This window comes from Hemitrygon akajei, chromosome 5, assembly GCF_048418815.1.
Source record: "Hemitrygon akajei chromosome 5, sHemAka1.3, whole genome shotgun sequence".
Lineage (NCBI taxonomy): Eukaryota > Metazoa > Chordata > Chondrichthyes > Myliobatiformes > Dasyatidae > Hemitrygon > Hemitrygon akajei.
Window position 1 is genome coordinate 65,539,392 of NC_133128.1, and position 14,410 is coordinate 65,553,801.

The following is a 14,410-nucleotide window of genomic DNA, read 5'->3' on the forward strand; positions in this document are numbered from 1 at the left end:
GTGGATTGAGCTCTGGCTTCATATACCTTAGATTTTAACCCTTAGCTCAATCCCAACACACCCACTTACAGAGGTCAATATTGTAGACTATGTGGTAGGTACCGAGCTTCTTACAATATACTTTCAAGTTCACCAGATGCATTTAATGCCACTATAAAAGTCAGAGACAGAGCAGCTGCCAATTTCCTTTCAAGCTTATCCTCCTGGTTTCCTTCCACAATATTTAACCATCTCCTGAATTCCAGCTCAACTGCCTCTTCTACAAACGCCATTTCCAGAAAAGTTGGGATATTTTCCAAAATGCAATAAAAACAAAAATATGTGATATGTTAATTCATGTGAACCCTTATTTAACAGACAAAAGTACAAAGAAAAGATTTTCAATAGTTTTACTGACCAACTTAATTGTATTTTGTAAATATACACAAATTTAGAATTTGATGGCTGCAACACACTCAACCAAAGTTGGGACAGAGTTAAAATAAGATTGAAAAGTGCACAGAATATTCAAGTAACACCGGTTTGGAAGACTCCACATTAAGCAGGCTAATTGGTAGCAGATGAGGTATCATGATTGGGTATAAAAGTAGCGTCCATCAAAGGCTCAGTCTTTGCAAGCAAGGATGGATCGTGGCTCACCCCTTTGTGCCAAAATTCATGAGAGAATTGTTAGTCAGTTCAAAAGGAACATTTCCCAATGTAAGATTGCAGAGAATTTAGGTCTTTCAACATCTACAGTACATAATATTGTGAAACGATTCAGAGAATTCAGAGACATCTCAGTGCGTAAAGGGCAAGGTCGGAAACCACTGTTAAATGCTCGAAATCTTCGAGCCCTCAGGCGGCACTGCCTAAGAAACCGTCATGCTACTGTGACAATTATAGCCACCTGGGCTCGGGAGTACTTCGGAAAACCATTGTCACTGCAGTCACACAGTCCGTCGCTGCATCCAGAAATGCAACTTGAAACTGTATTACGCAAGGAAGAAGCCATCTATGCAGAAACGCCAGCGAGTTCTCTGAGCCCGAGCTCATCTCAGATGGACCGAAAGACTGTGGAACCATGTGCTGTGGTCAGATGAGTCCACATTTCAGCTAGTTTTCGGAAAAAAACAGGCGTCAAGTTCTCCGTGTCAAAGATGAAAACGACCATCCTGATTGTTATCAGCAAAAGGTGCAAAAGCCAGCATCTGTGATGGTATGGGGGTGCATCAGTGCCCACGGCATGGGTGAGTTGCATGTATGTGAAGGTACCATTGACTCTGAGGCGTATATTAGGATTTTAGAGAGACACATGTTCCCATCAAGGCGACGTCTCTTCCCGGGATGTCCATGCTCATTTCAGCAGGACAATGCCAGATCACATTCTGCATGGGCTACAACAGCGTGGCTTTGTAGACACAGAGTGCGTGTGCTTGACTGGCCTGCTGCCAGTCCAGATCTATCTCCTATTGAAAATGTATGGCACATCATGAAGAGGAGAATCAGACGACCATGGACTGTTGAACAGCTGAAGACTTATATCAAGTAAGAATGGACAAAATTTCCAATTGCAAATCTACTACAATTAGTATCCTCAGTTCCAAAACGATTAAAAAGTGTTATTAAAAGGAAAGGTGATGTAACACAATGGTAAACATGCCTCTGCCCCAACTTTTGTTGAGTGTGTTGCAACCATCAAATTCTAAATTTGTGTATATTTACAACATACAATTAAGTTGGTCAGTAAAACTATTGAAAATCTTTTCTTTGTACTTTTGTCAGTTAAATAAAGGTTCACGTGAATTAACATATCACAGATTTTAGTTTTTATTGTAATTTGGAAAATATCCCAACTTTTCTGGAAATGGGTTTTGTACCCTGCTTGATAGATTAGCACAAACCTTTATCAGAACTTATTTGTTTTGTTTCAAATCCTGTGCTGACTTTTTCACCATTCTGCACAACTATTTCTTACATTTTGCACAACGTGCCAACTTGTCTCTGCTTACAATCACAAACAGAAATTTCTTACACTTTTATTTGCAGCTTCACTTGCAATTGAGAAATGTTATTCCCCTCCCTGATTTATCTATTCAATGTTGTTGCATTGTAGCAAAAGAAAAACAGACAGAATGAGGGATTCAGGTTAAAATTGGTCTTTTCATAATATTCGACAGACTTCTTCTGGCCTCAACAAACTTAGATTCTGACATTTAGCCAGATTTTCTGGCCTTTTTTTCTAAAATTCATTTTACACAGTTTACTAACAATCACTATCATAACACTATTAATACTTCAATTCCACTTGTTAATATTATTATATATTTATGAACCAGACATATTTGACTTAGATGCAACTCCTTACTTGATTTGTCATTTTATGCATAATGTCATTTACAATTTAAATCATTTTGCAAATTTTTCATTTCATCCTTTGGCTTCACTTGTTTAGTACTGAGGAAAAATTAGCTGAGTAACCTTGTCAATAGATGTAGTGTTCTAAGCATTAACTCCTCAGGCTAATCTTCAGTCTTCTTCCTTAATTTCGAAATATTTGTGCTTTGAAGATAAAACTCCTCATCTGTGTCCCTAGTTAACAATTCCTGTGATTTCTGGTTAATTCAAAGTCCTTGGTGATAATTTGCCATTCCAAGTGATATTATGAGTTTTACTTTAAATTAATCAGTTAAGTACATTTTTCCCTTCAATCCTTGCAGTTTGTAATATTACTTCACTACAATGCGTCTTCCCCACCATCTTTGTCTTAGAAAATTACTGGTTTCACAGTCATTATTATTAAACTGCTGAGCCTGCAGTTACTACTTTTTTTCTTATTTTTATTCCCACATTTAAATTTTTGGTCTGGGATTCATAATGGTATTGGGAAAAAATATATACACATTCAAACACACACACACATATATACAATGCCTATACAAAGTATTCATCACCACCCCTTGTAAGTTTTTATGTTTTATCGTTTTATAACATTGCAGTGAATTTAATCTGGCTTTTTCCTGATACTGATCAACAGAAAAAGACTTCCGTGTCAAAGTGAAAACAGATCTCTACAATGTTATCTAATTCAACTACAAATATAAAACACAAAATGGCTGAGTATTCAACCCCTTCAAGTCAGTATTTAGCAGGTGCACCCTTGGTAGCAATTATAGCCTTGACATTGTGTGGATAGATCTCTATCAGCTTTGCACATCTTGACAATGCAATTTTTCCCCATTCTTCTTTACAAAACTGCTCAGGCTCAGTCAGATTGCATGGGGATCATGAGTGAAAAGCCCTCTTGAAGTTCAGCCACAGTTGGATTGAGGTCTGGACTCCGAGTTGCCCATTCCAGGACATTAACTTTGTTGCTTCTGAGCCATTCCTGTGTAGCTTTGGCTTCATGTTTGGGGTCATTACCTTGCTGGAAAACAAATCTTCTAACAAGTCACAGTTATCTTGCAGACTGCATCAAGTTTTCCTCCAGTTTCCCTGTATTTTGCTGCATTCATTTCACCCTCTATCTTCACAAGCCTTCCAGAGCTTGCTGCAGTGAAGCATCCACACAACATGGTGCAGTCACCACCACACTTCAAGGAAGAAATGGTGAGTTTCTGATGATGTGTGGAGTTTGGCTTCTGCCAAACATAGTGTTTAATGGCCAAAAAGCTCAATTTAGGGTTAATGTCCACAGAACCTTCTTCCAGCTGACTTCATGCCTTCTGACAAACTCGAGCCAAGATTGCATGTTAGTTTTTTTTCCAACAGTGGCTTTCTCTTTGCCACTCTCTCATAAAGCTGCGACTGGTGAAGCAACTGGGCAACAGTTGTATCTGCAGTCTCTCCCATCTCAGCTGCTGAAGCTCGCAACTCCTCCACAGTGTCATAGGTCTCTTGGTGGTGTTCAACACTAGTCCCCTTCCAGCACAGTCATTCAGTTTTTGAGGACAGACTGTTCTAGGCAGGTTTACAATTGTGCTATATACTTTCCACTTCTTGATGATTGACTTAACTGTACTCCAAGGAATATTTGGTGACTTGGGAAAATTTCTGACTTGTGCCTTTCTATAACCATTTTGTGGAGTTGCTTGAAGTGTTCTTTTGTCTTTATGATGTAATTTTTGTCAGGATACTGACTCATCAGCAGTTGGATGTTCCAGATACAGGTGTATTTTTCCAACTGAAACAAGTTGATTGCACACAGCTCTGCAAGAACAAATCTCCATTTAACTCATTATGTGACTTCTAAAACAAATTGACTGCACCAGTGATGACTTGGTAAAAAGGGAGGAAGTGAATACTTAAGCAATCAATTATTTTGTGTTTTATATTTCTAATTAATTTAGATCACTTTGTAGAGATCTGTTTTCACTTTGATATGGAAAAGACTTTTTCTGTTTATCAGTGTTAAAAAGGCCAAATTAAATCCACTGTGATTTGATGCTGTAAAACAATAAAACATGAAAACTTCCGGAGGGGTGGATGAATACTTTTTTATAGGCACTATATATAAAAAAATAAATATACATACACACACACACACACATCCAGATGAAGTAATGTTTTTTTCAGATGTGCCTGTGATATTAATAGCTTAAAAATAGTTTTTTAAATCTTTAAGATGAAGCAATAACAAAAATCCTATGGCACGTTTCTTCCAAATTTCTCCAAATCGAGACATAATGTTATTTCTTCAACTATTTAGAATACTTAAAGATAATAAGATTTTGTTTACTTCTGGTCAACTTTTCTGCAGCTGACACAAGACCAAATCATGCTCCTAGTTTCATCGAACAATTTATACACCATCTTTAAATAATTTTGTACAATGTCCTGTGTATGTTACTAAAAAGGGCTTCTTTGGTTTGTTACGAGTAGGAATGCTTCTTTGTCTGTTAAAAGTTTCTCTTGCTGTTGTTTCGCTTTAGAATGGCTGATATGGTAATTGTATTCATTTGTTAATCAATGGGGAATGTTATTGTGTTTTGTGAGGCTGGGAACTTGGGGGAGGGGTTGCGCGGGCTCAACCGGAGGGAGACGCCGAGGAAGGAGGACGTGCGCTCGGGGGACCACCGGGGAGTCCGAAGTGGGAGTTTCGGGAGGACGACCACCGAGGAGTCGAATGGTTCGCTGGATGAGCTCCACCGATGTGCACTAAACTGACTGAACTTTGATAAGTTGGCACCTTTTGTTTTTTTCTTGTATATATATATATATATATATATATTGTACTGCCTAATACTCTTTTAATTTTAGTAAACTCTTTAAAGTGTATTTCATAACGGTATTTGTTGTGAGTTTGATACTGCCGGCGGGGGCGCGAGGCATAAACTCGATTCTCACAGCACCTGCGTGTACGGGAGGCGGGGTTGGTGTGTGGCTGGATCTCTTTTTCCCCTAGACATATACCAGCCTGTTGGGTAAGTGTTACAATTTTATACAACATGCAATAGTTGTTAAAACATACTATAAAATATGGTTCTATTGATGTAAAATGTAACATGTACAAGTCTGAAAAAGGGCTGCAAATTAGAATGCAGAAGATAAGTTTGTTAGCAAAAATATTCAAAGGTGCACTAATTCAACATTTTTTTGTTAGTGTTTTTAACTCAAATTATAATGAAAGCATTGTCAAACCCATAACTTGAAAGTCCTTGTAATCAGTCCAATAACTGTGGATGCAACATATCCACCTGAATTTTTTAGGGGACATTAGCAACTATGCAATTACTTTAAGTCTGCACGATTAACATACAAATACATCAAACTTTTACTTTGCTGCTTTCTAATGTAAAAGGTATTGAGCAGCTGATAGGTCCTATTTTAAACAGTACCTGCAGCATGCACTGAGACACCACTCCTTCTGGGATCTCAGGGAAGCGCTGCCGGAGATCATGCAGCACCTGAATATCAATCTGTTGGCTCCCTTGTGCCATGGTCAGGATTGGATGAATTACTGGAACAGTTACAGGGGATGGATGTCAATGGGCCTGCCAGTGCCTACAGTCCTCCGACCCTTCGGGCATTTTCTGTACAGAAAGAGACAGATGAGATAGATGTGAAAACGTGAGCAGTGGTTTAAATCAAATGAGTTTTATTGACGGTTAGTACAAAATAATCCCTAGCCCTTCCAGCAGTATAGGTACATACATCAGAGTGAATAATATTTTAAAACATCCAATTTATGACACATCATAAAATCAAAACATTTTAGAACTCTAGGCAACAACTAAAACTTTGAGGATTAACTTATGCAAATAACTATAAACAATTAGCAGGTGGATGTGTTCAAGGCACTTCCCTTGTGCGCATGTACAGTATATTCTACATCCAGAGTAACGTTAGGATTTCTTGAGTTAACAGTGAATGTTATCTGGCAAACTAACCTTATAGAATACCTGCTGTGAAATTTCTGCTTCAAAGCTAATTTCCATTTATGAAAAGGGACTCATATTGGTTGAACATAAAAACTTAATAAAAGTACAGGCAGTCCCCAGGTTACGAACAAGTTCCATTCCTGAGTCAGTCTTTAAGTCAGATTTGTACACAAGTCGGAACAAGTACATCCGGTATTATTTAGCGTCAGTTAGTCAAACATTTGTCTTAGCATACAGTATATATTTTACCTTTCTATGCATATAAAACACTTAACGTATGTATTCCAATAACTAAACCACTGCATTGCTTAGTAATAACTGCAGCTTTCATCGGGGCAGTGCCTTTCACATGCTCCATTATTCTCACTTTATCCTTTAAAATTGTTCCAATCCTTGACCGAGTGTAGCCTAACATTTTTCCAATGACCGATGACGTTTCACCTCTTTCCAAACGCTTTATTATTTCCACTTTATTTTCAATCGCGATCACTTCCCGTCAATGGAACAGAAACACTGCGGGCAGTGGGTCCCAAGCTTCACCAGGTCCTAAGGACCACCGCACTGAATTTGCGGGTCCTAAAGTCCACCGCACTGAGACAGGTTAAATGATTCAAGTGGCGGCTGTGTTGGGTTTGGGTATTTGATCGTCCACAATATTCCACGTGGGAATTTAAACTGGAAGTGGCAGTGTTTTTTTTACGAGGTCGAGTTGCGAGCTCAACATCAATCCGGCATGGATGGAGAACACGCTTGGGAGCGACCTGTAACTGGATTGAACTCGGGAACCTCCATTCTCAAGCCCGGCGCTGATCTCACTGTGCCACCAGCCGACCGGAAAAGGCTGGGGTGTGGGGGTGGGGGTCAGGGTGAATCTTGCTAAGAAAAATTTAAGCCAAATACAAAGTTACACACTCAACACAGTGTCAAGGGCGATGACTTAAAATGGCGGACGGCGTCACGATCCAACTTAAAATGGCAGGCAACGTCATGATCCAATTTAAAATGGCGGACGGCGTTCTCCTTCCTCGGTTCATAAGTACGAGTTGTTCGTAAGTCGGACGTTCGTAACTCGGGGACTAACTGTATTGCAACAATTAAAACACTGATACATTTTTACTTGACTTATCAAATACTGTGAAGATGTCCAAACTCCATACTTTTCATGGGAACAGCAACTCATGGCCCAGCAAAGAGAAGACTTTGAAAAAATTCAAATTGTTCCAAAGGTGCATTTTCTTCCTCTATAACAGCAGCTGTTAAACTCTGTTTGAAATGGGAAACTACTTGTAGATGCCTTGGTACACATACCCCAGTTTTTTTTTAAACCACTGCTGCTCTTAAATGTCAGTAAAACACCCATGACAGACTATTTATGTTCACTACAGCATCGTCTTCAACACTACAAATTCATCATGAAGCTCCGTGTCCCAAGAGACAACAACTCCCTCTCCAAATGGATCCTTGACTTACTGACTAACAGAGCACAGCCAAACAGAAAAGGCAGCAACACCTCTACTATGATTGTTCTCAATACTGGTTATCTATAAGATTGTGCCTCTGACCCCTTCTCTACTCCCTGTGCATTCATAACTCTGTGCCTAGATTCTGCTCTCACTCCATCTACAAGTTTGCACTGTAATGAGCTACATCTCCAACAATGAGCCTGAGTATGTGAAGGAGTTAAGAGATCTTAGTAACATGGTGCCAAGAAACAACCTTAAACAGACAAGCTGCTTATTGGCTTTAGGTAGGGGAGTTGTATTCTGTCTACACCAATGGTGTTGAGGTTGAGGGGGTTGAAAGTTTCAAATTCCTAGGAGTGAACATCACCTGTCCTGGTCCAACCATGCAGATGCTGTGGCCACAGAAGCTCATCAACATCTCTGCTTCTTCAGGAGGCTTTTGATCTGTACCAATTATTAATCGATGTACCATTGAAAGCTTCAATTTCAATGCATAATAACTTGTATGTCAACTGCTCTGCATGTGACCACAAAAAAACTGCAAAGAGTTGTGGATACATAATGGAATCCAGCCCTCCCTCTTTTAACCCTGTCTGCACTTCTTGCTGCCTCAGTAAAGCAGCCAGCAAAATCAAAGGCCCTATCCGTCTCAGAAATTGCCTATTTTCTCCTCTCCCATCAGGCATTATCCTCATTCATAAGTTAGGAAAGAGTTTAATTGGAAAAAGGTGAAAAATGAGGCTATCAGGCAGGAACTTGGAAGCATAAATTGGAAACAGATGTTCTCATGAAAATGTATGGAACAAATGTGGCAAATGTTCAGGGGATGTGTGGAGTTCTGCATAGGTACATTCCAATGAGTCAGGGAAAGGATGGTAGGGTACAGGAACCGTGGTGTACAAAGGCTATTGAAAACCTAGTCAAGAAGAAAAGAAGAGTTTATGGAAGGTTCAAAAAGCTAGGTAGTGATAGAGATCTAGAAGATTATAAGGCTAACAGGAAGGAGCTTAAGAAAGAAATTAGGAGAGCCAGAAGGGGCCATGAGAAGGCCTTGACAAATAGGATTAAGGAAACCCCAAGGCATTCTACAAGTATGTGAAGAGCAAGAGGATAATACAAGAGAGAATAGGACCAATCAAGTGTGACAATAGAAAAGTGTGTATGGAACCGGAGGAGATAACAGATGTACTTAAGGAGTTCTTTGCTTCAGTATTCACTATGGATCTTAGTGATTGAAGGGATGACTTACAGCGGACTAGAAAGCTTGAGCATGTAGATATTAAGAAAGAGGATGGGCAGGAGTTTTTGGAAAGCATCAAGTTGGATAAGTCACCAGGCTGCTGTGGGAGGAAATTGCTGAGCCTCTGGCAATGATCTTTGCATCATCAATGGGGACAGGAGAGGCTCTAGAGGATTGGAGGGTTGCGGATGTTGTTCCTTTATTCAAGAAAGGGAGCAGAGATAGCCCAGGAAATTATAGACCAGCAAGTCTTACTTCAGTGATTGGTAAGTTGATAGAGAAGATCCTGAGAGGCATGATTTATGAACATTTGAAGAGGCATAATATGATTAGGAATAGTCAGTATGGCTTTGTCAAAGGCAGGTCGTGCCTTACGAGCCTGATTGAATTTTTTGAGGATATGACTAAACACATTGATGAAGGTAGAGTAGTAGATGTAGTGTAAATGGATTTCAGCAAGGCACTTGACAAGGTACCCCATTGCAAGGCTTATTTAGAAAATAAGGAGGCATGGGATCCAAGGGGACCTTGCTTTGTGGATCCAGAACTGGCCTGCCCACAGAAGGCAAAGAGTGGTTGTAGACAGGTCATATTCTGCATGGAGGTTGCTGACCAGTGGTGTGCCACAGGGATCTATGGGTAACCCTAGGTAATTTCTCAGGTAAGGACACGTTCGGCTCAGCTTTGTGGACCAAATGGCCTGTATTGTGCTGTAGGTTTTCTCTGTTCTATGTGCCTGTTGCACTTTATTCTGCATTATAATTGCTTTACCTTATTCTACTTCAACGCACCATGTAATGATCTGATCTGTATGTAGAGAATGCCAGATAAGTTTTTTTTTACTATACCTTGGTATTGACAATAATAAACTGAGAGGTAATCTCAATAGGTAATAGGTTCTTTTTTCAACTTAAAGCTACAGGAGCTGGGACCAGATTTAATCAACAGTCCAAGGTATCTTTTTTTTATAAAAATTTTTAATTGAATTTTCAAATGGTTACAGAAGGGAAAAAAATTATCAACCCTTTCCCCCCTCCCCTTAACCCCTCCTCCCTAACATATCCCTGTAGGAAGGCAATCTTCCTGACTAGTCTATCTAAATTTTCATTACATTATTTGTGTGTGTGTGTGTGTGTGTGTGTGTGTGTGTGTGTGTGTGTGTGTGTGTGTGTGTGTGTGTGTGTGTGTGTGTGTGTGTGTGTGTGTGTGTGTGTGTGTGTGTGTGTGTGTGTGTGTGTGTGTGTGTGTGTGTGTGTGTGTGTGTGTGTGTGTGTGTGTGTGTGTGTGTGTGTGTGTGTGTGTGTGTGTGTGTGTGTGTGTGTGTGTGTGTGTGTGTGTGTGTGTGTGTGTGTGTGTGTGTGTGTGTGTGTGTGTGTGTGTGTGTGTGTGTGTGTGTGTGTGTGTGTGTGTGTGTGTGTGTGTGTGTGTGTGTGTGTGTGTGTGTGTGTGTGTGTGTGTGTGTGTGTGTGTGTGTGTGTGTGTGTGTGTGTGTGTGTGTGTGTGTGTGTGTGTGTGTGTGTGTGTGTGTGTGTGTGTGTGTGTGTGTGTGTGTGTGTGTGTGTGTGTGTGTGTGTGTGTGTGTGTGTGTGTGTGTGTGTGTGTGTGTGTGTGTGTGTGTGTGTGTGTGTGTGTGTGTGTGTGTGTGTGTGTGTGTGTGTGTGTGTGTGTGTGTGTGTGTGTGTGTGTGTGTGTGTGTGTGTGTGTGTGTGTGTGTGTGTGTGTGTGTGTGTGTGTGTGTGTGTGTGTGTGTGTGTGTGTGTGTGTGTGTGTGTGTGTGTGTGTGTGTGTGTGTGTGTGTGTGTGTGTGTGTGTGTGTGTGTGTGTGTGTGTGTGTGTGTGTGTGTGTGTGTGTGTGTGTGTGTGTGTGTGTGTGTGTGTGTGTGTGTGTGTGTGTGTGTGTGTGTGTGTGTGTGTGTGTGTGTGTGTGTGTGTGTGTGTGTGTGTGTGTGTGTGTGTGTGTGTGTGTGTGTGTGTGTGTGTGTGTGTGTGTGTGTGTGTGTGTGTGTGTGTGTGTGTGTGTGTGTGTGTGTGTGTGTGTGTGTGTGTGTGTGTGTGTGTGTGTGTGTGTGTGTGTGTGTGTGTGTGTGTGTGTGTGTGTGTGTGTGTGTGTGTGTGTGTGTGTGTGTGTGTGTGTGTGTGTGTGTGTGTGTGTGTGTGTGTGTGTGTGTGTGTGTGTGTGTGTGTGTGTGTGTGTGTGTGTGTGTGTGTGTGTGTGTGTGTGTGTGTGTGTGTATATATATTTATATACACACACACACAAACAATAATGACACCAGCACAAATCCCAGCATTTCCAGTTGGAAAACTACCACTAAGCTCTGTTTCCTATCACTAAGGTAAATAACATGTAGCAAGACAACAACACTAAATAAACACAACTTACACTCTAAAAACCCTAAGTGAAATATCTAAAATATCAAGAGCACCATCCTGAACTATTGCCCAACCCACACACACACACACATCCACCCCATATTAAACCCTGACCCACATGGCTTTACTGTACCACATGAAGTTCTCTTTGCAATGGATCACATCAGAGATTGTGCATGCCTCATTAAGTTATGCTCCTCTTCGACTCCAGCCCCGCCAATGAGAAGCTACAATTCTGTCACCTCCCACAAATGGGGATGCAGCGCATTCCATAAGGTAATACTGGCCACTGTGCACCAGAGAACAAATCTGTGGATAATCTTACATCTCCAGACTTAGTCACAAATCAGCCACTCCTACACAAACACTACGGGCTGAGCCTTGGCAGCATTTATGCGCCACTATCCCAAGGTCAAGACTCAGCTTGACTTCATCGTGAGACCAGTCAGAGTGGAATGGAAATAATATCTCTTCCTCACTGACAATTAACAAAGCACACCTCAAGACTTCGTGCTTAGTCCAATACTCAAACATCAATAATTTCACTGATGACACCACTATTGCAGGCAGAATCTCAGATGACGATGAGGCGGCATGCAGGTGTATGAGAGATTGATGATGGGTAGAGTGGTGGCGCAACAATAGTTTTGCTCTCAAGAATTACATGTACAAAATGCTGGAATAACTCAGCAGGTCAGGCAGGATCTCAGAAAGGAATAAAGAGTCAATGTTTTGGGCGAAGACCCTTCATCAAGACTGGAAAAGGTGGCAGAAGAAGCCAGAATAAGAAGGCAGTGTGTGAGGAAGGAGTACAAGCCAAGTGAGGAGGAAGGTAGTAAGTGGGTGGGGGAAATGGGAAAAAGGAGAGGAGAAGGGCAGCAGGGGAGGTGAAAGGCAGATGAGGAGAAGAGGCAAGAGGGAAGACACAGAGGAATGGAAGATGAGAGAAGTAGGCTATTCTCAGGTTGGAGGTGCAATACCTCATATCCCGTCTAGGAAGCCTCCAACTTGGTGGCACGAATGTTGATTTCTCTCATTTCCCATTCTGGTTTCACTCTCCTCTCCCATCAGTGTCCTTTTTCTTCAGCCTTTCACCTTTTCTACCTATCATCTTCCAGCTTCTTACTTCATCCCCCTCTCCTCCCCCCACCCCCACCTTGTCTTCACCTATCACCTTCCAGCTTATACTCCTTCCCCCAACCCTCCTTATTCTGGCTTATTCCCCCTTCCTTTCCAGTGCTGATGAAGAGTGTCAGCCCATCATCGACTATTTATTCCTTTCCATAGATGTTGCCTGACCTGTTGAGTTCCTCCAGCATTCTGTACATGTTACTCTGGATTTCCAGCTTTTCATGTTTGGCATCTTGTATTCAATGTTAGCATGACCAAGCAACTGATAGTGGATTTGATGAAAGGGAAGTCAAGGGAACACACACCAGTTGTATCACGGAGTCAGCAGTGGAAAAGGTTCCTTGGCAACGACATCTCAGAGGATCTATCCAAGGCCCAACATATTAATGCAATTATGAAGGCACACCAGCTGCTATATTTCATTAGCAGTTCAAATAAATTTCGTACGTCAAGGACCTTAGTAAATTTCTCTTGATGTACCATGAGGAGCATTCTGACTGGCTACATTACCACCTGATATGGAGGCACCAATGGATGGGATCAGAAAAGCTGAAGAGGGCCGGAGACTCTGCCAGCTCCTTCATAAGCACTAGCCTCCCCACCACAGAGGACATCTTCAAAAGGCAATGCCTTGAGCGTACCATCCATCATGAAGGTAGCACAGGGACACTCAACGTTTTAGGAACAGCTCTGGCTAGGACTTCATTCCTTGAAATGTAAGAGATTGAGAGATGATCTTACAGAGATGTATAAAGTCACGAGGGACACAGACTGTTCTGCTTTCACCCTGTCTTCTTCCCCAGGGAATCAAAATCTAGGCATCAGTTTAAGGCGAGGGGGGGAAAAAATTTAAAAGATACCCAAGGAGTTTTCATGTAAATGTTGGTGCAAATACGGAACAAGCTACCGGAGGAAATGACTATACAATAATAATATTTCAAAAGATACTTGTACGGGTACGTGGATAGGAAACATTGAGAGGAACATGGGCCAAATGTGGGCAAACATAATTGGCTTAAGTGAGCAGCACCTTGGTTGGCATGGGACAATTGGGCCAAAGGGCCTGTTTGTGCTGTGCTACTCTATGACTCTCTAAAATTAAGTATTATGTGAAAGGGACAGAAAAGTGAACTTGAGGATCAGCTCCAATTCTATACAAGACTCAAGGGTCTAAATGGTCCAATTGTTCTACTGTGGAATGGTTAAGTGTAACAGCTTCTTATAAATTTTGAGTTATGTACAGTATTACCCTTCATTCCTTTGCCATTATATTTCTTGATTTATCTGCCAGGTGGGAACAGTTGTATCTGTTGTGTATAGCTTATGTTGCAATAAAATTGGTGAATTAATAGGTCGTAAAAGTGTACCAAAATCAAATTTAACATCCCATATATCTTTACTCATTAACTTAGGACTATGTAGCAACATACTATAAGAGTAACTTTGAAATAAAGTGTGTTTGCAGACCAAAACTGTTCAGATTGAAAGTGTACAGTGCATGTAATGAAATCTGTCAACTATTCTACAATATCTTTTTCAGTTATTACTCAAGAGACTGAAAATTTCCTGTCATTACATTAGCAGGGCATTTTGAGAATGACAAGTAAAGCATGTGAAATTACATGATTCAAAAACCAGACTAAAATACAAAAGCAGGGAATTTGTATTGGATCCAACTCTGGTCACTGCACTTCAAAAAAAGTGTAGAAGTCGTCAAAAGAATATACAACCAAGAAATACCGGACTAGTTCCAGGAAGAGGGATTGGTTTGGCGAAGCTCAGGTTATTGCCCTTGGAACAAACAGGGTGAAGAGATCATGATTAGACCATTGGGTATTGAAGAA

General features: G+C 40.9%; 1 protein-coding gene across 16 annotated transcripts in view; it reads right to left on the reverse strand.

Annotated features, from left to right (window-relative positions):
• The window catches only part of tab3 (TGF-beta activated kinase 1 (MAP3K7) binding protein 3), a 149,548-nt gene that overhangs the window by 79,975 nt on the left and 55,163 nt on the right, over positions 1–14,410 (reverse strand). For all 16 annotated transcript variants that reach the window (XR_012098949.1, XR_012098948.1, XR_012098950.1 and 13 more), the window contains one exon: positions 5,817–6,011. Coding sequence is in view for 11 of the 16 variants with exons in the window: in XM_073045650.1 (XP_072901751.1) it covers positions 5,817–5,918 (102 nt within the window). In the remaining 5 variants the exon portion in view is untranslated. The remainder of the gene's footprint in view (positions 1–5,816; positions 6,012–14,410) is intronic.